The sequence below is a fragment of the Salvelinus sp. IW2-2015 genome, linkage group LG25 (genome assembly GCF_002910315.2).
Source record: "Salvelinus sp. IW2-2015 linkage group LG25, ASM291031v2, whole genome shotgun sequence".
NCBI lineage: Eukaryota > Metazoa > Chordata > Actinopteri > Salmoniformes > Salmonidae > Salvelinus > Salvelinus sp. IW2-2015.
The window spans coordinates 11,474,885-11,501,736 of record NC_036865.1 but is presented as its reverse complement, the minus strand read 5'-3'; the positions used below and the strand labels follow the sequence as shown (position 1 = coordinate 11,501,736).

General features: G+C 42.9%; 2 protein-coding genes across 5 annotated transcripts; one reads left to right on the top strand and one right to left on the bottom strand.

Moving 5' to 3' along the window:
* Positions 1 to 9,549: 9,549 nt before the first annotated feature.
* On the bottom strand, positions 9,550 to 16,369 carry yipf4 (Yip1 domain family, member 4). Its single transcript, XM_023970002.2, has 6 exons — positions 16,122 to 16,369; positions 12,595 to 12,748; positions 12,283 to 12,454; positions 11,810 to 11,887; positions 11,516 to 11,629; positions 9,550 to 11,321 (listed from the first exon to the last, which is right to left on the bottom strand). The coding sequence occupies exons 1-6, from the start codon at positions 16,177 to 16,179 to the stop codon at positions 11,184 to 11,186; spliced, it is 714 nt and encodes a 237-aa protein (XP_023825770.1). The 5' UTR covers positions 16,180 to 16,369; the 3' UTR covers positions 9,550 to 11,183.
* Positions 16,370 to 16,582: 213 nt separating this feature from the next.
* Positions 16,583 to 26,630, top strand: exo1 (exonuclease 1). 4 transcript variants are annotated; one of them, XM_023969998.2, is made up of 14 exons: positions 16,583 to 16,692; positions 17,328 to 17,531; positions 17,621 to 17,740; positions 17,942 to 18,065; positions 18,314 to 18,451; positions 18,996 to 19,208; positions 19,300 to 19,487; positions 19,619 to 19,721; positions 20,042 to 20,264; positions 20,666 to 20,894; positions 21,104 to 21,605; positions 21,773 to 21,865; positions 21,997 to 22,190; positions 24,110 to 26,630. In XM_023969998.2, exons 2-14 carry the CDS (start codon positions 17,371 to 17,373, stop codon positions 24,243 to 24,245), a joined length of 2,424 nt encoding a protein of 807 aa, XP_023825766.1. In that variant the 5' UTR covers positions 16,583 to 16,692; positions 17,328 to 17,370; the 3' UTR covers positions 24,246 to 26,630. The 4 variants fall into 4 exon arrangements, with proteins under 4 accessions (XP_023825766.1, XP_023825768.1, XP_070291008.1 ...); XM_023970000.2 differs by having other exon boundaries at positions 16,588 to 16,718; XM_070434907.1 differs by having other exon boundaries at positions 16,588 to 17,146.
* Positions 26,631 to 26,852: the final 222 nt, after the last annotated feature.

The window sequence follows — 26,852 nt, the reverse complement described above, 5'->3', positions numbered from 1 at the left end:
TACAGCGACTGAAATGACTGCAACACTCGACAGAGAGCTCCAGTTAGTTTCAGAGTGGATGGCAAGGAATAAGTTAGCCCTGAATATTTCTAAAACGTTGTATTTGGAACAAAACACTCACTAAACCCTAAACCTCAACAAAATCTTGTAATAAATCTTGTGGAAATTGAGCAAGTTGAGATGACTAAACTGCTTGAAGTAACCCTAAATTGTAAACTGTCATGGTCAAAACATATTGATGCAGTAGTAGCTAAGATGGGGAGAAATCTGTCTATAATAAAGCAAAGCTCTGCCTTCTTAACAGCACTATCAACAAGGCAGGTCCTACAGGCCCTAGTTTTGTCGCACCTTGACTGCTGTTCAGTCGTGTGGTCAGGTGCCACAAAAAAGGACTTAGGAAAATTGCAATTGGCTCAGAACAGGGCAGCACGGCTGGCCCTTGGATGTACACAGAGAGCTAACATTAATAATATGCATGTCAATCTCTCCTGGCTCAAAGTGGAGGAGAGATTGACTTCATCACTACATGTATTTGTGAGAGGTATTGACATGTTGAATGCACCGAGCTGTCTGTCTAAACTACTGGCACACAGCTCAGACACCCATGCATACCCCACAAGACATGCCACAAGAGGTCTCTTCACAGTCCCCAAGTCCAGAACAGGCTATGGGAGGCACACAGTACTACATAGAGCCATGACTACATGGAACTCTATNCATGCCACAAGAGGTCTCTTCACAGTCCCCAAGTCCAGAACAGGCTATGGGAGGCACACAGTACTACATAGAGCCATGACTACATGGAACTCTATTCCACATCAAGTAACTGACACAAGCAGTAAAATTAGATTTTTTAAAAACACATTAAAAAACACCATATGGAACAGTGGGGACTGTGAAGCAACACAAACACTGGCACAGACACATGCATACACACACACAATAACATACGCACTATACATACACATGGATTTAGTACTTTAGATGTGTGGTAGTGGTGGAGTAGGGGCCTGAGGACACACAGTGTGTTGTGAAATCTGTGAATGTATTATAATGTTTTTAAAATTGTATAAACTTTCTTAATTTTGCTGGACCCCAGGAAGAGTAGCTGCTGCTTTGGCAAATGCCATTCCATTAGCTCCGTTCCAGCCATTATAATGAACCGTCCTCCCCTCTGCAGCCTCCACTGATATCTGCACATCAAATTCAGGAATGTAAACGCCTGCTCCTGTGCACCCACTATCTGGGTCCTTGGACCCATCTGTGAAAAGCATAAAAACTTCTACCAATGTAATTGTCAACCCATTTTCTTTTATCACTGACTTCTGACCAATCTTTTCTTTTATCTACCTAGGTTAGTCAACAATAGGATCTGTGAGTAACCACAGAGGAATACCGTCTATCACCACACAAGGGCCAACCTCCAACTCCCTCAAACTACTCTCATTAGCAAGCTTTCCAACTGTCCAACCAAAACCACTGCCTTGTCTACTTGTATATTTCCAACAGTCATCTAGAACAGTAGCAGTGAAATGATCAACCTCACAACTGGAGTCTTTAAACTAATTTCCTGATACCCCCTTCTCCCTCATACTGGAGCCTCTCTCTTTCCCTCTCATACTGTATCAGTCAATGCTCCACTTTTTCTATTTCCTGGCAATAATCACACTTTCCTGTTGGATGCTTTCCTATCACATTTAAAGTCTTATTCAACGAGCAGTGTCCCACCCTTAGCCTCCTCTCTTCGGTCTCTTCCTGCCGTCCTCCCCGACTTTCCTCTGTTCCTTGAATAAATGCCTGCTGTAAGTGTCTCTATTGCACTGCTCCTGCCATCTCTGCACCACCACTGTCCATATCAGGCTTTTTGCATCTGCCTTGCTCATTGAAACTACAACATTACCATCCCCACTATCAAGTGCTTGTATAGCCAGTAAATCAGCTGCCTCGTTCCCCTCCACATGGGCTAGGACCCAAGTAAATATTGTCTGTATACCCATTTGTCTTACCCTGCCATTGGTATGTAGTACCTCATACAGCAGGTCTTGTCTGCTACGTGAACTAAAGGTACACATGAGTCAGAGCAAATAACTACTCTGTCTGGCTTGACTTCCTCCACTCACTGCAAGGCCAACAGTACAGCCACCAGCTCCACCGTATATACAGCCAGCTGATCTGTAATAAAATCCTGATATACAGTATCAGACGTCTATTAAACAAATCAGATGGATCAACCCCCTCCCTATCTTTCTATAGTCTCTCCAACACTTCATGATCAACTACCGGATGCGGGAGTAGCCATGATGGATTCACAGGAATAGCTACCATGGGGCTAAACTCCTTTACATATAGTCCCATCTCCCTCGCCTGGGTATTACCCACCCACCCAAAGCTTGTGATCGGTCCTCACTCATGTTCCCAGCATGCCTGTAGAATCCCTTTCGCAGGATGAGAAACCCAATTTCCCTGTAGGTTGACCCAATAATTCATTGGCAACTGCTGTCTCCTAATCTGCAATGGCATATCCCCCATCTCCACCTGTAGTGTAGACACTGGGGAGCTCCGAAACGCCCCTTTATGACATCTAGCCTTTCTAGTGAGGTCAGGTCTGCTGAACCATACGCTATACTGCCATAGTCTATTACAGATCGGATCAATGCAACATACATGGTCCTCAATGAGGAACGCCCAGCCCCCCACTCCTTCCCCGTCAGACAGGATCAATGCAACATACATGGTCCTCAATGAGGAACGCCCAGCCCCCCACTCCTTCCCCGTCAGACAGCGCATCACATTTAGCACCTTCTTACACTTCCCCACCACTTTCTCAATGTGTTCTTCCCAGGTCAGCTTAGTGTCAAAGGACACCCCAAGCAACCTGAAGGCCACAACCTCTCCAAGTTTCTCCATATAACCTCAAGTGTACCTCATCTCCCACCTTCCTCTTGGTCAAGAACACTGTCTGAGGTTTCTCTACAGAGAACCTGAATCCCCACATTAATGCCCACTGTTATACCTCATCAATTGCTTCCTGTACCTTCCTGACTATATATGGAACATTTCTTTGCCTCTTCCAATAGCCCCCATCATCTGCAAATAACCTCCCAATATCCGGCCGTACCTGAGAGCAAACATCATTGATCATGATTGAGAACAACAGAGGACTTATCACGCTCCCATACGGTGTACCGTTATCCACCAGGTAGCTGCCTGATAAAGACTTCCCCACGCTAACCTGGAGAGACCTTCCAAACAGGAAGTCCTTTATTCAGTTGTCTGTCTTCCTCCTACCCCCATAATATCAAGCTTGATTAGCAACCCCTCCTTCCACATCATATCATACGCCTTTATCCACAACAAAAAAAGACAGCCACAACAGTCTCCTTGTTCACCTGGGCCTTGCTGACCTCTGCTTCTAAGCAGAGGGAGGGTCCACCTCCCTTCACTTTCTGAATCCACTCTGATGTGCCAATACTAGCCCCCTGCTCTCCAGGAAGTACATTAGCCTCTCCATAATCTTACATACATGGGATGTTAAAGCTATTGCCTGGCTTCCGGATTGGTACAACTACTGCCTCCTTCTACCGTAGCTGCCTGGTAGTTTCCCCTCCTCCCACACTCGGTTGTACAACACCAGTACCTTATCCAGCCAACATGACATAGCACACCTCATCTTTCCCAGGTGAAGTTTTATTTATTTTTTACTCATTTTTCTCCCCAATTTCGTGATATCCAATTGGTAGTTACAGTCTTGTCTCATCGCTGCAACTCCCGTACGGACTCGGGAGAGGCGAAGGTCGAGAGCCGTGCGTCCTCAGAAATACAACCCAGCCAAGCCGCACTGCTTCTTGACACAATGCCCGCTTAACCCGGAAGCCAGCCGCACCAATGTGTCGAAGGAAACACCGTATACCTGGCGACCGTGTCAGCATGCATTGCGCCCAGCCCGCCACAGGAGTCGCTAGAGCGCGATGGGACAAGAACAGCCCTGCCGGCCAAACTCTCCCGAACCCGGACAACGCTGGGACAATTGTGCGTCTCCTGGTCGAGGCCAGCTGCGACAGAGCCTGGACTCGAACCAGGATCTCTAGTGGCATAGCTAGCAGAGCCTTAGACCACTGCGCCACTTGAGACGCCCCCAGGTGAAGTTAACCCAGCCTGACCTATTGCCCTCTTCATCTCTGCCATGGTAAATTGTCCATTCAACACATCATTTACATTCTCCCTCCTATCCAGCACTCCAGGATGCTCTTCTCTCATTCTCTCTCTCCCCCTCCTCTGACAGATTAGCTGAGCTATGCACTTGGACAAATGCTTTGGCCATCATCTCTGCCTTCTCATCTGTTTCTGCCATATCCTCCCAACTCGTCAACACTGGATAATCCCACTCCCTTCTGACCCAACTCATCCTCTTAATCATCCTCCACACTTCTCACACAGGTCTCGTCCTTCCAATGGTGTCACAGAACCAACATGACCTCTTTGCCTCACAGATAATTCTCCTCACCAGAGCCTGGGCCTGTTATACTGAATCTGATGCTGGAAGTTATGTGTACGTTTCAGTACTCTAAATGCCCTGTTCATACTCCTCACTCCTCCATCTACCATGGGACTGCTTTCCTCCTCCCTGAACTCTTAGGTATAGCCTCAGTAGCTTCGCCCCTTAATGCAGTTCTCTCCCAGTTATTCACACAATCCACATCCACTCTTATATCCACCTGAGCCATCACCTGCTCACTTAGCTCCTGAAACTGGTCTCACCTGCCTACTCCATCTACTGACACCCCTTCCTCCCACTGGCCTACTGTGAATAATATGGGGTAATCATCACTCCACACTGTCGACTCCTCACCTACCGCCCACTCACAGATTCCTGCCATCACACTAGGTACCAGAGTGAGGTCCAAGGCAGACTCATTCCCTGAGGCTACATCAATCCTGGTCCCTCAGCCATCATTCAGGCACACCAGATCTTTCACTTCTATTCGATTTTCCATAACTTGGCCATTTCCATCCATCCGCCGCCCCTCCCCCAGAGCCCGTCGCCCCTTCCCCCTCCCCCAGAGTATTCAAATCCCCACACCACATTACCTTACTTCCATCCTGGCCCTCCACCCTCTCCAGCACTTCCAAGTCCAATATCTGACACGGATTAAAGTAGTTCACTACCACTAGCATCCCTCCTCTCAGCCACACCACCACCACATATTCCTGTTCAATACCTTTGCCTAGCATCCTGTAAGAAAGTCCTTGCTTTATGAAGGTTGCACATTCTCCCCATACACCTCTGTCCCTACGAACCACTACATATCCCTATACGATAACCTCGATTTGAGCCATGTTTCCTGTACACAAATCACATCAGGCTTAGCTGGCATAACTACAATGAACTGCATGAACTCTTGCCCATTAGCCAACAGGCTTCGAGCAATCCATTGTAGCATTACCACCATAACTAAGATCCAGTAATACATGACTCCAGCCTTCGCTGATTGAGGTCATCTCAAACCTCTTCCCATGTCAACCCTGTCATACTCAGATGTCTCCCAGACACTTTCACTATTAGCTGAATATTCTCTGTTTAGACTCCACTTTAGCAGTGCTGTTGATAGTTCCTGCTATGAATGTCAACCAGCTTTCTCTTGTCTATGTATACCATGTCTCCACCCACCTGCCCCGTAGTCCCCAATCTAGAGGCTTCTACCCATCTCTCTCTTGAACCTGTATATCCCTGGACCTAGACCACCCTTAATGCCTCAGCATATGACACCCTTCTCTCCATTCTCACTTGTTGCACTTCCACTGCCTGTTTCATTGCCTCACACCCAAAATATGCCACACCAAGAGCACCCCCACAGCTGCAGCACTTTGGTTGTACACCGTCCCCACACTTTGTACACCGTCCCCAAACTTCCCACACCATCCCCACACTTCCCATACTCATGCTCCCCTCCACACATGGCACACTTCTTTCTCTTTACAGGCTGCTGCCAGATGCCCAAACCTCTGGCAGTTATATCATCTTAAAGGCTTACATAAGCCCTCACATAATAACTCATATCCCATGGTTACTTTACTTGGCAGTTCCCTGCCCTTGAAGTGAAAGAGAATTGACAGGCTATCTACCCTCACTCCATCCCTTGTTGTTGCAATCTTTGAACATTCACTAGACCACCTTCTCTCAAGTTGTTGCTTACCTCTTTAGTGCTGACACTCACAGGTACTCCTGTTGTCACCCCTTTAATCCACAGCTTCCCTGCTTGATCAGTCCAGCTGCTCGACACCACCTTACACTTCCCTATTTGCTTCACTATGAGAGCTTTTTCCCCTCTGAGCCATACAGAACACCAACAAGTTCCCATCTCTTAACACTTCAGCATTGACAACTTCCCAAATCAACTATTTTATCGCAGCTTTCAACCTTATCGGACTCATCGCCCCAACTCCCCCCTTTTCCCCTAAACTTCAGAATCACTTTATCGCCTCACCTCCATGATCCCCTCGCAAATTAGCTTGTCCTTCCTCCTCGGCACACTCTACCTCCGAACTGCCACTGGTGTTGGAAACTATTCCGCCCTTTATTTGTACCGCTAAGCTTCATACTTGCTTCTCTTTCTTTTCCATCACTATCTCCTACCATGTCTGACCCAGTCACAGCACAGCCATGCCTAACAGCCGACACACTGAGTAAAGTCTGATTGTTTGCTTATTCCCTTTCAGTCAAATTGCAGTGCTACTACTCTGATCAAGCCACCAAAACAAACAACCATGTAGCCTTCTTTCACTGCCAAGCCGAGATTTATCTGAAATATGCCACCTCATGTAAGGTCTGTATGTAGGATCAAAAATATCTGTAGAGTTCAAAAGGTACTCCACTTAAGACCATGAAAAGGCAAAACCCAAGGAGGCCGAAATGCAAAAATAATGGGTAAAATTGGTAATCATTTCAAGAGCAGTTGGGAGGAAAAGTTTAATTTCCAAAAGTTTTAAGTGCTCAAAACCATTAGTTTTGAGACAGGGGTATCACCAAAGCTATGTTTTAATTTGGTATGTTGTAGCTCATTTCCAAAGATGCATGACAATCTCAAAACATTTTTCAACAAATTACAATTATGACAAAAACCGTGGCCATTTGCATGACAATCGTTACCCAAAATTCCAGAATCGTCACAGCCCTACATCGGGCATTATGCCTTGGTCAGTGCTATCAACAGTATGCGCCTTTATTTTTTTATAGCACCTTGCACTTTCACCCTTTGTATTCTTTTGAGCATGGATTAAATTAAGTGATATGAGTTTTATATGTAATTATAAACTGGGTGGTTCAAGCCCTGAATGCTGATTGGCTGACAGCCATGGTATATCAGACCGACGTACCACGGGTATGACGAAACATTTATTTTTACTACTCTAACTACGTTGGTAACCAGTTTTATAATAGTAATAAGGCACCTTTTGTGGTATATTGCTATACCATGGCTAAGGGCTGTATCCAAGCACTCAGCAAGGCTGGTGCCAAAGAACAGCCCTTAGCAGTGGTATATTGACCATATACCACACCCCCTCGTGCCTTATTGCTTAATTATATGATGACTATTTTGTTGTTTTTTAATACAGCCCTTTCCTGATGTTGGGATATGGATCCCCATGCAAGAAACCCAAATAATAAACCCTAAAACCCACCAGCAGGTGGTCGCTATAAAGGTGTCCCATACACAGATTTGGTTTGGTCCTAGCAGAACTCGGCAAAGCGAAGCAAACGTCTGTGCTTGCATACTCCCTCAAGACCTAAGCTTGAAAAATGAGTAAAAACCTAAACCCCACCAGTGGGTGGTCCCTATAAAGGTGTCCCATACATACAGTAGGTACATTTTGCTCCAAGCAGAACTCGGCAAGGCGAACGTCTGTGCTCACATACCCCCTAAAGACCTTCGCTTGAAAAACGAGAGAAAAAGTGACAATATTATTGTTTGTTCCTCTTGAGCCACCGTAACAACAGCCATGCATTTTCTCAAAATATTCTGAATTAATCTAAGATAAATCAAGAAATCTGTAATTAATTTAGACGTTTTTGCTGAGATCTTTGCAGACCAGCTAGCTGTTGTGTTTTCAGACATTTTTATTCTCTCACTAACTCGGGCTGTTTTCCCACCTGCTTCAAGATGTCCACTATCATGCCCAAGAACGGGAAAGGGAACTGAATGACTTGAAGTGCACCTCCTCCCTTTAGCCCCTTTCCAATTCGCCTACCGCACTGACAGATCCACAGACGACACAGGAGGCTGAAGAAATTTGGCCTGTCCCCAAGGGCCCTCAAGTGTTCTACAGGACCGCCATCGAGAGCATACTGTCAGGCTGCATCACAGCCTGGTACGGCAACTCCACTGACGGAGTATGGTACACTCAGGTGAACGCATCATTGGGTGCTCACTGACTGTCCTCCAAGACACCGACAACACCAGGTGTTGCAGGAAGGCCAAGAAGATCAAGGACCAAAGCCACCTGAGCCACGGCCTGTTGTCCCCGCTTCCATCACTCAGACGCACGCGGGCAGTATAGGAGTATCATGGCAAAAACTGTCAGACTGATCAATAGCTTCTACCCCCAGACCATCATGCTGCTGAATAGCCACTAGGCAGCTACCTGCTTCCCCTATGGCAATTCTACCCCACCCCCCCATGGACATTTATTATTGTTACAGTTGTAAATGTGTATATATTCTTATTTGTATTGTCTCATTCACTTCTATTTTTTTACCTGCACTGTTGAATCTCAGAGCATAAGAATTTCATTGTACCCTGCAACTACCTCTATGATCCTGTGCATGTGACTAATCAACTAATCTAAGTGCAGTACTTCTCAACTGAAGAAATGTGCATGAAAATGTAGTGCACTGCAGACAGTAGGGCCTAGCTGCTCCTCTCGTTGAATGACAGCAAACACTTAATCGGAGAATACTGTCCATAGTTCCCATCCCTACTGTTGACCAACTGCTACCGAACTTTGACTTGCCTCAATAAAAAAAATATGTTGTTGCTTATATTGAAGAAGCTATTTTCTTAAATACTGTTAGTAAAATGATACTCCAACATTAAGAGAATGGAAGAATCAAATGCTTTATTTAAATATATATATTTTTAACTGTCTACAGACTGAAACAACAACATTTGAAGTCATATAGGGTAGTCTTACAAGTATTGGAAACAACATTGGGTGTGGATACGGTGGGAACATGTGGATCTCACCAAGTATGTAAATGTTAAGTTTATTGTTTTTGTCCATCTAGGTTTTTTGTTGTTGTGTACTAACACCAAAACGCATACTCCCTTAAGACCTTCGCTTGAAAAAGGGCAATATTACAATTTGTCTCCCTTGAAACGCCGTAGCCACAACACAGCCAGTATACACTTCTTTAAAATAGTCTTATTTAATCCAAGATAAATCAAGAAATCTGTAATACATTGACGTTTTTGCCGAAGTTTAGTAGTGCAATTTTACATCTAAGATATTATTTCTCAAGTGAATTTAAAAAAATTAAAACTACTCGTCTCGTTGAATGACAAACACTTTATTGAAGAATCCCGTCCATAGTTCCCACTCCTGCTAGTAGTAGTACTGTTGGTCAATCACCGACAAAGGGGCATAAACTTCGGTTACTGAACTTCGTCTCGAGAAAAAATGTAGTGTGCGTGAACAGACGGAAAAAACCTGCCTAACACCAAAGTCACAAAATTCTGTCATTGTATATGTGCGCAAACTGTTTAGACTGGGAAGCATGCAACAGGCTTTACACAATGCACCGACAGCAAGCAAACATCCCCCACTGTACAGACCAACAGTCGGTCTGGTGAGTTTAGGCCCACCCCACCAAGACACCTTTTATCATTTATAAAGCCCTTGAAGTAAGCCACCCCAATAAGGAAATTGGCTTAGACTGCATTAGCGTAAAACCAATGCACATTCCCGTTCATCCTCTACCCCTAGAAACGATATGCATACTTTAATTTACTTATCAAATATCCAATTTCAGATGTACTTGTGACAAAGACTTAGGTCAAATTTGAGGGCAAATTGGCAAATTTCAACAACTGAGCATTTGCTATATTGTTATAAAAGCAAATTATATACAATGTGTAAGAACATAACACAATCTCAAAAATCGTTTCAATTCGTTTTTTCAGCGAATAATTCATAATATATTCACTGTAAATTCCATATTACTAAATTAACCCCCCTGACAATAGTCTTTAATTGCTATAGTACATTCAACATTTCCTACATAAAGCTTGGGTGTGAAATTAAGTTTTTGCATGCAGATTAATGATATAACACATTACATACTGTATGTGAATGTTGTTTAAAATATCTAGTACAGTACAACAGTTATACAGACAATTATGTTGATATATTTTATGCCCCATTAATGTGAATTAATGTTTTATAACTCTCAATTGTTCCAGGTCTAGTAATTTTTCACAATTGTATAACATGTTCTGAATACATACAATAGATACAAGCAAGTTGTCTGAAAATATACATCCGTTCAATAAAAGATTTTTAAACAACTGTATAAAACAACTAATGAAAGGCACCAAACTTCGGTAGACTTTGTTTTATTTCACTCAAACTGCCCATCTACTTGTCTACCCAGGCTGAAATGACCACTAAATAATGCATAACAGTATGCTTAGCCCACTCCCTCACATAATAATGGGGAACCTTAGGGGCAGACTTCTTTCTTAACCCCTTGGTTCAAATTTGCACTGTATTTGGCACCACCTTCCTCTATGGAATAAAAGCATTAACAAAAATCAATGACTGGTATGTTTGTGACCCTCCCATGATTACCAAAACCAGATTTGACACCTTGATTAAATAATTACAGTCCTTTTATATGATGCCAACGTGAACCTGCGATCTAACTACAATTCAATCTGAACACCGAACTTAGACCATAAGCTACCGCTTTTTACTGAGCACAGAGGTAAGGGGTACATTAAAATACACTGATGTAACATACACCCTTATATCCCCACAGTCTAGGATTGTAAACGGGGTTAAAGAGGGAGAAAATGACCTTTCAAAAATCCATGCTCGTTATTTTCATTGTGTAATTAATCCTTGTGTCTTTTCACGGTGCTTTGTGTCATTCTCCAACCAAAGTTCCACTGTTGCCATTTGTCCAATCAGACACCAGTATATAGTGACAGGAAGTAGATGTACAAAAGGAAAATAGGGTATATGAGCAGAGGCTTCTTGGTTTTGAATTCATCCCCAACGAGCAGTGAAGCAGCACTGTAAGCAGCCCAAAATACTCCAGAAAGCTGAAAAATGACAGTTATTAACAACTGATGAACACATATCTAATTTAAGTCGATTTGTATCATCTAAAAAAATCTAATCAAATACAGATGTAAAAATAGCTGTTAAATCAAACGTGCAATGCTGAATTACAGAGATTCATTTGTGAGAAAAATCAGATAGAATAAAGGTTGATTATCTTTGCTCCTATGCTCACCTTTATTAGTGTAGAAACAACATCAAAACCCCCAATGACCAAAAGCAATGGGGCTATAACGATGAGCGGGAGTAGAGAATATCCAATCACTCCAAGAACTTGTCCATAAGACACCTATCCGAAACAGAACAATGCAAGTCAGTGTTTCACAGCACGCCACATCATTCATGTTGTAATAGGAAGCAAATGCACATCCAAAGATGCATGTACAGTATCAAGTAAGAGAAATGTATTCCTCATCAAGACTAGGAATATGACTTATTTCAGCTAAATGTAAACTTTGGTGGATCTTACCTCACCACCAAGAACACGAGCCAGCAAAAAGATTGTTAAAGAGCCGAATATCCAAATGGTAATTATCCAAGACACGACCTTATGAAAATAAAATAAAACGACAAATAATTAAAACACAACAACAAAAATAATACACACGCTGAAAATTGTGACATTGTACCAAAGTCTCCAGAAGACAAAATATTTTAGTCCTTTTCTGAATATTCTTATATCGTTAAATATATCAATGTAGGCTGCCTCCCATTTCATTCAATTCAGTAAGTGAAGAGAACCAGTGAATCAAGCCCTGTTTGCGTGAGCAGCATGTGCATCTAATGTTGTTTCAAATCTCAACCCTACAATCGAAGTTCACCATTTACTTTTTCAGAGTAATCTAACTTAGTTGAACCAACAGCCCTCTCTGGGGGGCCAAGGGCAAGATGTAAGGTATATTCTGAGATCAAAAGAATTCACAGCTTGAACTGCCGCCTCACCCTGAACTGTCCGTAGATGGAGATCATGGAGAAAAGGAGTACTATAGCCAGCGGGCCCCAGAAGTCAGGGTTGTCCCTCACAACCTGCCGGTTGAAGCCCAAGGAGGGCATTGGCATGAGCACACAGCGGATCTTGTAGTAGATGTCTTTCAGGTCGATGTCCAGCTCCTCCCTAATCATATAAGCGTATGAGATTGTACAGGAGCATCGTGAGATATCAGCACATTTAATTTGTAGTGATGGCCAAATCAAGTGTCATTTTAATATCAATGTACATGGATAAAGAATGGGTTTCTTGAAGAAGGTACTCACAGAAGAGGTTTGTTGTCTTCGGGGTCATCCTCTTCTACTTCCAGGAGCCAGCCATAGCCTCGTTTCCTCAGGAACGTGGTTGCATATGGGTCTTTTGCATTGTCACTGCCCATGTTCAATTTAACATCTGGGGCATCAATAGTACCGCTTAGATCTGTAGGGAATTTAATGTATACGATTATTGCACATTTTGTCTCTCTGCCCCATAGCTAAATGAGTAGAATTGCATGAAAGTTGTTATACAATATCTAAATGTTCTCTCTGCCCCGAGGCAAAATGTCTAGTATTGCAAGAAATTAACTTTAAAAATGTTCTCTCCGCCTCAAGATGGGGGGCATTTAAATGTTTTTCCGCAAGGTGGGGGGCCCCCCAACCAAATCTCGCTTAGTGCCCCCAAAAGGCTAGGACTGGTTCTGCAAGGTTTCCAAAACCGTATTACAATCAAGGATCAATTGTTCCTAATCTAGATAGTGTTTCACACTTGACCAAATCACCTCAGCTAATCAAAAGGTACGTGGAATGCAGAACGGCAAGACATGTCCCCCAGTGGTTGTCACACTGTCTAAATTACATTAAAGGCCCAGTGCAGTCAAAAATGTGATATCCCTGTTTTTTAAATATATATTTCCACACTATGAGGTTGGAATAATACCGTGAAATTGTGAAAACGATGATAATGCCCTTTTTGTGGATGAGCCTGTTTTTGTGGGACAGAATTTAGGCCTGGCTGATGACCTCACAAGGCAGTAAATTAGTTAATAGACCAATAAGAACAGAGTTCCAAACCTCTGCATTTAAAACCCATCAGAGTCTAAGCCCTGTCTAAGCCGGGGAGTGGGGAGTGTTCTACTAAGCTATTTGATCATTTTTTTGAGAAGGTCATACCAAGGATCATTTAGCTATTTGATTTAGAATTTTAAGATGCCTTGAAGTATCCCAAAATATGTCTAAAAATATATTTTATGAAAAATGTGTTTTGGTCTTACTGTTATTAGCCCATACAAACGCATTGAATAACAGATAGTCCACCAAAAATATATAAAGGAAGTTTGCTCTGAAGTGTCTGTCCTATTACTGAGATAGAAGAATGATCAGGAAATATATTTTTTACATGTATTTCACCCCACATTTTTGGCATTAAACAGTCCATATATACTTCCATTCGTTTTTTCAACTGGTACCAGGGACCTTCAGACGAGTCTTGCAAAACAACCGACATGTACATGTTCGTGAGAGTCTCACCTTTGTACCTTTGTGTAGCCCAAACAGTTTGGACGCTACAGACAGAAATCGGCTCAGAAGAATCTTGCGGAGGTCGTAGAGCAAAACGGAGAACATTGTGTTCGTGAGAGTCTCGTCTTTCCATAGAGGGGTCATAATAGTTTGTAGGCCAAACCGTTCGGACGCTACAGCCGATTTTGTGAATAGACACATTTTCGGGATTTCTCATGGTATGACAAACAACCACTCTAGCTCTGACACCTTTTACCAGCAGATGCGTTAGTGCGACATAAGAGGATGCGGTGGATTGAGACGCATCTGATGAAAAAAAACATCTCTGTAGTTTAAACGGACAGATTATGTGGATTTTTTTTATTATTATGCTAATTACATTTCAGCGCGGGCACAGACATCAACCTTAGGGGGTTTGTTTTCAGTTTTCCCCACTGAGGTATACTAAGAACTGGAGACTGCGTCCATGATGTCCTCCCGTTGTTTTCAAGGTAATCTACTCGTGTTCGTATATGGCGATTCATGGGCCATCTATAGCTGGGTTGGATCCGTTTTATATAGGCCAACATCACATGCGCTTGCACTTATAGGCTGATCACGTTGCCAAGGGCTAAAATAGAAGTCATTCCTATTTCTGATGCAGATCACGCTGCAAGTCCTGCCTCTCCCGCCTCTCCCATCTCCTCATTGGTTTATAGAAACATTGGTTATACCCACGTGGGTGATTGAAAGATGAACTGTTTTGCCGGTTGTCCTGGTAATACTATGAAAGTGTAGATGCCAAACACCATATAAATTCAAATATGAAAAAGTCTGGAAGGAGGAGAGATGACTAGAAACGATTCGGTTGACTGTTTTGTGTGTGAATTAATTGTCGGAGTAGAGGACCTTGTGCATTTCAGGTAAAATAACAGCTCAATGTTTATATCCCAAAACAAATTAGCTAGCAACAGTAAGCTAGCTAAATAGGAAAAATTAGCTAGCAAGTGCAAACTAACTGACCATACATGTTTAATGCTTTTCGACCTGTCCCCAAATGAATGTCATTGGTTCAGAGTTTGTTTTGATATTTTAACCTGCGTGTCATGATCTCATTTGGTGTGGGGGGACAAAATTAATTTATGCACGATAGCGCACTCGCGCAGCCGGTTTGGGTTCCGTTCACACAGGGAACAGTGTGAGCAGCGACATCACATTATCCAAAACATGGCAGACATTGGATGAATATACATTAAAAATGTTATCCTCAGATGCTGAGTTTTTTTATTTTATTATTTTTTAAATCAGCCTCAGTGACAATTATTTGAATAAGTCAATGGGTGTTTTATGCACAACGGTGATGACTAAAGTATCTTATTAGGAATTTTAATATGACCTCTATGGAAATTGTCTTCCTGGGCAATATGCGAAAACCACACCTCCATTTCCTGGTTGCTAAAATTCTAATAGTTCGCCTAATTTCAGTTAGTACAATGATTATCTACACTGCTTGTTTTGTCACACTATCTAAACTGCTGTGAAATATATTTTCAATAACCAAAAATATTGTATTTTCAGTTGGTGTACAAAACCTAAAGTAAAAGATGCAAAAAATAAACTATAGAACGGACGCATAGACATAATGCACATAGAACAGACACCACTTCTTTGACTTGCTTTCAATGAGAAGAGATCTATAATGTACATTTCTATGTGAATTTGGTCGGGTGCCCTAGAAAGTTACATATTGCAGCTTTAAACTGCAGTACCGAAGCAAAACTCTAGGAGCAGTCAACTGTGCCTGGCCCCTTGGTTTTCACCTCCATACTCAGACCACTCGCAGACAGCCCTAGCAATTAGTCTTTACTAGGAAGTTATTCGTCTCTTTTTGACCATTTTAATTGAAAATCACAGTAAGGTACTTGTTACCCAGAAATTATTTGATATTAAGATAAACGGCTGCATTGGACCTTAAAACTATTTACTCAATGGGAAACACATTAAACTAGTCCAAATAGATTGTAGAGTTTTGTATTAAACGTATTTTCAATAGAATAATATTTGTTAGGTGGATTTCCTTCAGTGATATAGCTAACGTTACCTAGCTTGCTAACGTTAGCCTAGCCGTACAGTAGCAGCAGAAAGTTGTCAAATCTCTCCGAACCACGGTAACTTGACAAAAATGACAACCCTTTACTCAAGCTAGTTACCCAATGCATTAATGTCAAGCTAGCAGAATGACGTGTTGACAAATACTGTAAGTAACTAAAAATACAATGAAACACATGACAGTATTCACGGCCTGCTAACATTACCCTCGGCTTCAGTTGATGAGACGAAAGTAAAATCTCCGTTGGTGGGAGAGAGATGCATTGTTGATGTTTTGCCAACAACCTTCAAGTCCTAATAACTGACATTTAAATAAAGGGTTTAATTGAATAGATTGCCACAAGTAAACACAACGTTGTCATTGACTGGATTTCACAATATTTTCCCAACTATTCCATCTTGTTGTTGAGGTATCGTTTGCTCAGACACACAGGCAGCTACCGAAGCAGGAAGTGCAAGGGAGGCTGGGAAAGACGACACGTCAAAAAATCCTAACACGGCAGCAGACAAGCTCGCCATCTAGTGGGGGGGAAAGGTGACGCTGGACTCCCGCCATCAATACGCAGCATGACACCAAAAAAGAGAACCACTCCCTTCTTCTTTTGTCGACCAAAGACCCTCCCCCACCCATGGTTGGTCAGAATAGACTGACCAATAGTATCAGCTCGTTGTGAACTCCTACTTTTGCCGCTAAAAGCGAACTCATGTTAGTTTACAAGGTGCCCGGTTACTGTTCAGTGCTTACTAACTGTCATTGTTAACTCTTTCAATTCGCGGGTAAATATCTCGGTAGCTTGCAAATGGTGTGTTATATTCTTGTATGCATGTATTTATTTCAAAATAACGTTTTCAAATGTATTCATATAGCTATGCGCTAGCCAGAGTTTGCTACAAACGTTCGCTAGCCCACTTCATTCCAATTATTCGAACCGCTAACTAACGTTAGCTAGCTACAACTTACTTTTGTTTTTTTTACAGCACCAACAATGTGTTTATAGGTATATTGTTTAGGTAGTTGGTTAGCTAACTAACGTTAGTGGCCGTGCTAGGTGGTTAGCTAACTTTAGCCAACTTGCTACATGTGTTTGTCATCACTGACAGTCACTGGTGAGTGGCGTAGGTTTTTGAAGATCCACGAACGTTCGAATTAATTAACGTTAGTTACGGTCGGTTTCTACGCCAGTGGAAGTATCTAGTTAGAATTCATAATCATCTCCTCTGCTATGTCCAGGTAAATGAGCAGGTATATGCAGATTACGATTAACTACCTAGTTTAGTCGTTAACACTTGGCAAAGTTACATGAATGCTCCCTAACAAGTTAACGTTAGCTAGGTAACGTATTATTTTCTCCAAAGTCTAGTTTTATTATAATGTTTTGTCAAATGGTGTCTCTCCCTGTCCATGAATATAGCAAGCAACTGTCCTGAATGTAAGTGGCATCATCGGATTAAAATATGGGGATCCAGGGGCTGTTGCAGTTCCTCAAAGATGCCTCGGAGCCCATCAGTGTGAGGAAGTACAAGGGACAGACAGTGGCCGTAGACACATATTGCTGGCTTCATAAAGGGGCATTTTCTTGTGCAGAGAAACTTGCCAAAGGGGAGCCAACTGACCAGTAAGCTGTTTTATGGGTATCTCAGTATGCATTAACTATCTAACCCTTTTAATATAACTGCCTAACCCTATGCATTTTCTTTCACATAGGTATGTGACCTACTGCATGAAATTTGTGGACATGCTGTTGTCTTTTGGTGTGAAGCCCATCTTGGTGTTTGATGGCTGCAATCTGCCTTCAAAACAGGAGGTGGACAAAGCTCGCAGAGAGTAAGTGTGTGTGTACCTGTAATTTTCTTTAAACCTGAGATAGTGATGAGTGAGTTAATGCTAGGCCTAGATGGTATTTGCTGTAATGTGTCTCCTTTTAATGAAATATAATCTTCCCATGTACTTGACTCAGTAGTTTCTTGAATAGAACGGAGTAAATATTTTTACCCAAAAAAGTAAGACCTGACGTCTGTCTTCCAGGCGTCGTCAGGCAAATCTGCAGAAAGGCAAGCAGCTCCTACGTGAGGGAAAGATTTCAGAGGCCAGAGACTGTTTTACTCGCTGTGTTAACGTCACCCCTTCCATGGCCCATGATGTCATCAAGGTAAATGTTTCCAATACTGCTAAAACTGTAGATTAAAAAATGCTTTCTGCTGATAAGTATGTTTCACTGAAACCCTATGATGCATATCTTGAGTGAAGCGTGTCTATTTGCTGGTTTTGTGCAGTGGTTTAATCTGGCTTAACCAGTTAAACTCCTCATCTGTTTTGTGATGCACTGCTAAATGTTTATGATTGCAAATTGGTGGCTTAAAATTATTTATTCAGCTGAAATAATGTTCTCTCCTCTAGGCTGCAAGGACCAGAGGAGTGGACTGTGTGGTGGCCCCGTATGAAGCTGATGCCCAGCTGGCCTTCCTTAACAAGGCTGGCATTGCACAGGCTATCATCACTGAAGACTCAGATTTATTGGCGTTTGGCTGCAAAAAAGTACAGAATTAGGTCCTTTAAGATGCTGCTCACTGTGGAATTTCTGTAATGCATTTGTCACAATCATCATCTGGCTTTAACTGTCTGTTTTTTCCAGATTTCTATGAAATATGACCAATAATTAATTAAAATTAGTGAAATAAGTTTCCTTAAAAAAAATTGATTAGTATGTTACAAAGCAGCTTTTCTGTGTTAGAATGGTGTGGGCGTACCACAACACAATGGTGTGGGTGTATACTGGTCATTAATAACATTCATGCGAGTAGATCTCTGGTTGGCCATCTCATCCGCAGGAGATGGCAAGCATTTTTTTAAACGTCTGAGATACAATTTTGAGGTGGTTTAGTTTTTTATTTAAAAATTTTTTTTAAATTTATTATTTGGCAACATACGCGTGCATATAGGATGAGTGAGTCAACATTATTTGGGTATGGGTTAACAAAATATGAACTTTTAAATGTGAGATTTTAACTGGACAGTTACTTTAATGGAAACTTGGATTATGGTAGTGACCATAATGGGTTCTGCTGGTCATCTCTCTCAGGTGATCCTAAAGATGGACAAACAGGGGAACGGTCTAGAGATTGACCAGAACCACCTGGGGCGGTGCCGCTCTCTGGGTGACGTCTTCACGGAAGAGAAGTTCCGCCACATGTGTATTCTCTCTGGCTGTGACTATCTGTCCTCACTCTATGGGATTGGCTTGGGCAAAGCCTGTAAACTGCTGAGGATGGCAAACAACCCAGACATCATTAAGGTAAGTTTGAATGAGAATTGGTAGTAGAACTTGAACAGTGGTAGAAATTAAACTATAATGAAAATGGCCCCTGTAACTTATGTACTTTCAGGTGATAAGGAAGATGGGCCAGTACCTGAAGATGAATGTGGTTGTGCCAGACGAGTACATTGACGGCTTTGTTAAGGCCAATAATACCTTCCTCTACCAGCTGGTGTTTGACCCCATCAAGAGGAAGGTGGTGCCTCTCAACCCCTATCCAGAGCACATGGACCCTGCCACCCTCAGCTATGCTGGCCGGTATCCTTTCACTCAGCGGCAGGCCTGACTCCTGCTCTATACCTGTTGATTAGTAGCGAAATGGAAAATAAGACACTGGTGGTTTCCCATTTACTACCAGTACAATATGTTGTCCTTAATGCTTAATACAGTAATTTAGGAGATTGCAAAGGTTTACAGGTGGCCCTAGGTAACCTGGATATAAACACCATGGAGAGGATTGATGACTTCAACCCAGACGCTACAAATGTCAAGGTACTTGCACTAGGTGGAATGATTCACATAATAGTCATTTCTATACAAACACTACTCAATCATCATCACAAGTTGTACTGCTAGGTTGTTGTTTTGCTTGTGTCCTTAGTGTTGTATACGTGGGGTACTTAGCTATTTTTAGTCGATCAGTACAATTGTATTAATATTTAACTTACAAATGTGTTTGTCGCCAGAGTGCTTAACCTTACCCCAGATCTGTATGCTGTACATGTATGGCATGACAACCATAGAGGAGTTGGCTGAAGTGCACGTAATTTACACTAACGTATCTAAATCCTTCCTCCCTTTGTGTTTCTTAGCCAGTGAAACCACGCAGTCGTGACTGGAATGACAGCCAGGAGACTCGGGCCTCCACAAACCCTAGCATCTGGAGCAGAGGTTACATACCAGGCACCCTCTCTGCCTCCCAGCCTGTGGGCTCTCCACAGAGGCCTCCCTCAACCAGGGGGAAGGAGAGGGTTATCAGTGTGCAGGGGCTGAGGCTTCCTCACAAGAACACACAGGTTAAGAGACCCAGAGAAGGTGAGATTAGTCTGCTATCTCGTTGTTGCACCGTCATGTTTGAGAGGTGCTCTTTCTGTCACCGTAGGAAGGAAGATTATTTGATTAACCCAGCTCCGTTTAAATAGGTGTGAGAGGATTTGGGTTTGTTCAGGGGGAAACACATTTTTATTGCCATAACATCCCAGTTCATCTTGTGAAGTTTTATCAGTCATTCTATGGTAAAGCCTATACCTATATAACATTGGGTGGACCTTCAAAATGTAATGTTCAAATAGAACAGGAAAATCTTCTCATCGTTATACAAACATTTATCAATGTATTTGATTAATGTAAACCTCAACTTTCTTTCCAAGTGGTGTTGATGAATATTTTAATTATAGTCCCGACACAAACTTCTGATTGTCCTTTATCTCCCAAAGACTCTGGTGTTTCAGACCAGGATGTGCTGCAGCAGTACTCTCCCTCCGGTCAGAAGCGGTCCAGAGGGGAGGAGGACCCTGGACCCACAGAGAGCCATCACATCTCAACATGCCCCCGGCCCAGTGCCACTGCTGCAGCTACCCATCCCAGACCACACAACCGCTTCGCCACCCTGCTACAGAGGAGAAACCAGGAAGGAGGTGGAGACGGGCAGGGAATGCAAAGCAGGTATGGTCTTATAATGCACACTTTTAGTCATTGCAACAGCTATTTAATTATATAGGAAATCTTTGTCTTTTACATTACTAAAAATGATCTACCTAAAACCACTGGTTCTTCCAATTGTTTTCTTGATTGCATTGTTTGGCCCACATTTGACAAGTTTTATTTTTAATGTTTTGTGATACTGACTAAATGGTTGATATATTCCCCTATAGGTTCTTCTGTAGTGGCAGCAGCTCCAGTGAGGTGGCCAGCCAGAATCCGGAGTCTTTTGTCAAAGGGGAGGTGTCTCAGGATGAGGTCACAGAGAACCCCAGGGAGGACTATTGTATTGGGGGATATGCTGAGACAGAGGAAAATGACTCTGTTGACCCTCATAGCCCACCCCCCTCCCCTCTGTCTGCCAGTCAAGGGTTAGGGGTGTTCCGCTGGTCATGCAGCTCCTCAGAGAGATCCAGGACCCCGACACCCACATCCGGCCTCTCGGCACTGCAGCAGTTCCAGCGCAAGAAGGAAAGCTTCTCCTGGAGCCAGGAAGGCCAGAGGACTCGGAAGACCCCCGGAGCCCCATCCCCTATTCTGGGTAAAGAAGACAAGGATTCACCACCAAACTCTCCACCGTCTCAGGACAGTGCCTACTTCTCTCAGCATAACCACACTTCCTGCAATGTAGTGGAAGTGTCCCCACCCACTCGGCTGGAGGATTCCACCAGGCCTGTACGTCACCGTTTCCTCTGCTAATTAGTCATGTGTAGGCTTCATAACATTTGCATGTGCATCATTGCAAGCTAGTTGAGAGTGCATATGCATGGCTTTTTTTATTTGTGGTTTGAATGAGCGGAGGCAGTGGCTTTATTAATTTACTGCCTGTTCTGTTTTCTAAGAAAATTGACTCCAGTAAGGATTCAGACTCTGTCAAAAGCCTGACTTCTTCTCCAACAGCAGATGAAAAGAAATCCAGCACAATGAGACCGAAGGTAGCTTACTTTATGTGGGACCATTTTGTATCATGTTGGTTCAACAGAGATTTGGCAGCTAGAAACCTTCTGGGATGAACATGCTATATATCCCCACAGTGAAGAATTTTCCTTCCCATCTCTCTCACCAGGTGGCAGGTCTCCCGCGGATGAAACCCGGTGACCAAGGGAAAGGGACAAAGATCCGACCCTCTGCCCCTGCCAGGGCCAGTGGCCTCCGTAAAAAGCCTGCAGGTCCTGGAAAGAAACTAACCACCAACAATGAGAACAATCCTGGCCTCCAGGCCACCATCAGTGGTCTCTGGAAAAACTTTGGTTTTAAGAAGTAAGTGAGGGTAATCATAACCTGCATAGTCCGCAACCCTGTAGCTGGATTACACCTTTCAATTGTCTTTGCTTTTGTATAAGATTATAGATGAGGCCTAATACCAACCTTCAACAGTAGTCCCCATACTTGCATATTTTCCCCTTAAAAAAAAAACTCAAATCAATTTATATTCGAAGGACCTGTCACAAACTTGTCTCTCAAATTTCTATACTGAACAAAAATATAAACTCAACATGCAACAATATCGAAGATTTTACTGAGACAGTCGTGAAGAGCGCACGACAAAGCCTATTCCCCCTCAGGAGACTGAAAAGATTTGGCATGGGTCCTCAGATCTTCAAAAGGTTCTACAGCTGCACCATTGAGAGCATCCTAACTGGTTGCAGCACTGCCTGGTATGGCAACTTCTTGGCCTCTGGTAAGGCACAACAGAGGGTAATGTGTACGGCCCAGTACATCACTGGGACCAAGCTTCCTGCCATCCAGGACCTCTATACCAGGCGACGTCAGAGGAAGGCCCTAAAAATTGTCAGACTCCAGCCACCCTAGTCATAGACTGTTCTCTCTGCTACCGCACGGCAAGCGAGGCACCAAGTGTAGGCTCAAAAGGCTTCTTAACAATTTCTACCTTCAAGCCTTAAGACTCCTGAACAGCTAATCAAAGGGCTACCCAGAGCCCAATTTTACACTGCTGCTACTCTGTTTATTATCGATGCATAATCACTTTAATAACTCTACCTACGGGTACATATTACCTCGACTAACCAGTGCCCCGTCACATTGACTCTGTACCAGTACCCCCTAGCCTCGCTGTTGTTATTTTACTGCTGCTATTAAAAATATATATATATTTTTTTTTATTAAAGCATTTTTGGTTAAGGGCTTGTAAGTAAGGTCTACACCTGTTGTATTCGGCACATGTGACAAACGTTTTTATTTTTTTTAATGGGCCTCCGGATCTCGTCACGGTTTTTCTGTGCATTCAAATTGCCATCGATAAAATGCAATGGTGTTAGTTGTCCATAGCTTATGCCTGCCCGTACCATAACCCCACTGCCACCGTGGGGCACTCTGTTCACAACGTTGACAACAGCAAACTGCTCACCCACATTAAGCCATACACGTGGTCTGCGGTTGAGGCCGGTTGGACATACTGACAAATTCTCTAAAACGACAGAGGCGTCTTATGGAAGAGAAATTAACGTTTAATTCTCTGGCAACCGTTCTGGTGGACATTCCTGCAGTCAGCATGCCAATTGCACGCTCCCTCAACTTGAGACAGCTGCGAACACAATTGCATTTTATCGTTGACAATTTGAATATACAGACATACCATGATGAGATCCTGAAGCCCATCGTTGTGCCATTCATCAGCCACCATCTCATGTTTCAGCATGATAATGCAGGGCCCCATGTCACAAGGATCCGTACACAATTCCTGGAAGCTGAAAATGTCCCAGTTCTTCCATGGCCTGCATACTCACCAGACTTGTCACTCATTGAGCATGTTTGGGATTCTTTGGATCGACGTGTACGAGTGGGACTACATTCCACGATCAACAGCCTGATCAACTATGTGAAGATGTCGCGATGCATGAGGCAAATAGTGGTCACCAGATACTGTCAAATGTTCTGATCTACGCCCCTACTTACATTTTTTTTATTTTATGTTTTTTTCAGGTATCTTTGAACAACCGATGGATATCTGTATTCCCAGTTGTGAAATCCATATATTAGGGACAAATGAATTATTTCAATTGACGTAGTTCATATAAGGAAGTAACTCAGTAAAATCTTTGAAATTGTTGCTTTTATATTTTTCAGTGTTGATCACAGAATTTACAAGCTAGATTACAGCTTTAGAAATTATATGATAACCATCTCTTTCTTGTTGATTGTGTTTTTCTGTGTTGCAGAGAAAATCCGAAGATAAACCCCTGTAAGAAAGGAGAGCCCATGTCACCAGTGAATGACAACATGCTAGCCCTCACACATGAAACGGACAAGGATATTTACTTCATCTCCAGTGTTCAGAAAACAGTATGCCTCTGATGCCGCGTTTTATAAAACATTTTCACATACTGTGTATGTTAATACGAAGTGCATTTTTATGGACTAGATGTACTTGATTTCAGTTTAAATAAATGCAACTTTCTTAAAGGTTTAGGCTGTTATTTAAAAATATATATATTATTTGTAGGTTGTTGAAGTAATCTTATTTCGTGGCCGAAAGTATGTGAACATCTCATTCCAAAATCATGGGCATTAATGTGGAATTGCCCCCTTTTTGCTGCTACAACAGCCTCCACTCTCTGGGAAGCTTTCCACTAGATGTTGTAACATTGCTGCGGAGACTTGCTTTCATTCAGCTACAAGAGCATTAGTAAGGTCGGGCACTGATGTTGGGCGATTTGGCCTGGCTCGCAGTTGGTGTTCCAATTCAACCCCATCGAATACCTTTGGGATGATGTCAGGGCTCTGTTCAGGCCAGTGAAGTTCTTCCACACCAATCTCTACAAACCATTTCTGTATGGACTTCGCTTTGTGCACGGGGGCATTGTCATGCTGAAACAGGAAAGGACCTTCCCCAATCTGTTGCCATAAAGTTGGAAGCACAGAATCGTCTAGAATGTCATTGTATGCTGTAGCATTAAGATTTCACTTCACTGGAACTATGGGGCCTAACCCGAAATATGAAAAACAGTCCCAGACCATTATTCCTCCTCCACCAAACTTAACAGTTGGCACTATCTATTGGGGCAGGTAGCGTTATCCTGGCATCTGCCAAACCCAGATTCGTCCGTTGGACTGCCAGATGGAGAAGCGTGATTTTGTTTTTAAAAAATGTCCCTTTTTCTCCCCAATTCTGTGGTATCAAATTGGTAGTTAGGCTTGTCCCATTGCTGCAACTGCCGCTTGGACTCGAGAGGTGAAGGTCGAGAGCCGTGCGTCCTTAAAAACACAACGGGCACTAATTCTTGACACCTTGTCCGCTTAACCCAGAAGCCAGCTGCACCAATGTGTTGGAGGAAACACTGTACACCTGGCAACCGTGTCAGTGTGCATTGCGCCCGGCACGCCACAGGAGTCGCTAGCGCGCAGTGGTACAGGAACATCCCTGCCGACCAAACCCTCCCCTAACCTGGGTCGCTGCCGGCTGCGACAGAGCCTGGACTCGAACCAGGACCCCTACGACACAGCTAGCACTGCAAAGCAGTGCTTTAGACCACTGCGCCACTCGGGAGGCCCGAGAAAGTGTTTCCACCTTTTTTCTGGAGTCTAATGGTGGTGAGCTTTACACCACTCCTGCTGACGCTTGGCATTGTGCATGGTGTGATCTTAGGCTTGTGTGCAGCTGCTCGGCCATGGAAACCCATTTCATGAAGCTCCCGACGAACAGTTATTGTGCTGACGTTGTTTCCAGTTGCAGTTTAGAACACAGTAGTGAGTGTTGCAACTGAGGACAGATGATTTTTACAAGTTTCAACACTCTGCGGTCCCGTTCTGTGAGCTTTTGTGGCCTACCACTTCATGGCTGAGCCGTTGTTGTTCTTCAATGTTTCCACTTCACAATATCAGTTACAGTTGGCGGGGGCAGCTATAGCAGGGCAGAAATTTGACGAACTGACTTGTTGGAAAGGCTCTATAGTAAAGCCATTCTACTGCCAATGTTTCTCTATGGAGATTGCATGGCCGTGTGCTCGATTTTATACATCTATCAGCGACAGGTGTGGCTGAAATACCTGACCACTAAATTGAAAGGGTGTCCACATACTTTTGCCCATGTAGTAAATAAATGATTACACAATTTGAGTTCATGGTCATAGAATGTTTGGTTCTCATAAGAAACGTCAACAGAGTAGGTATGGGTGACGTGAACCCTTAAGATGGTTGAAGAATGAACAATGCATGTTTACTTAAAATGGCCTACCAGCATGCTAACCCTGGAATGTTGAGTTAGCACAGGTGGCTCTGTGCCTGAGTGATACTTTTTCTTATGTTTACAGTAGGCCTACTTTATAGTCACTTGAGAGGGCTCCTGAGTGATGCAGCGGTCTAAGGCACTGCATCTCAGTGCTAGAGGTGTCACTACAGACCCTGGTTCGATTCAAGGCTGTATCACAACCGGCCATGATTGGGAGTCCCATAGGGCGGCGCACAATTGGCCCAGTGTTAGGGTTTGGCCGGGGTAAGCTGTCATTGTAAATAAGAATTTGTTCTTTACTGACTTGCCTTGTTAAAGGTTAAATAAATAAATAAAAATATTGAGTTTGTGGTTAATAACTGGATTTGATCCATTTTAAATGAGGCATACGGAAAAACAACCCAGAAAGCACACACTGTTGGAGGGTGGTACACTTGATCATTCAGTAGCTTTTTGTAACTCAACTCATTCCTATGTAACTTTCATTTTATTAAAATGTATTTGAAAAACAATTCCCTTTTTGTATAGTAATATTTATGTATATCCTGGTAACACTTTATAATAACCTTTTCTATAATATTTCTAAATATTTTAAATACCTATGAAGGGTAAGGTCTAGAATGCTTATACATGTTTAGAAATAGTTGGGGTACTTATAAATAATTTATAAATGCTTATTTATTAAGGTTATAAAAGTATAAAGTAAAACATTAAAGGCCTTGGCTATCCGGTGT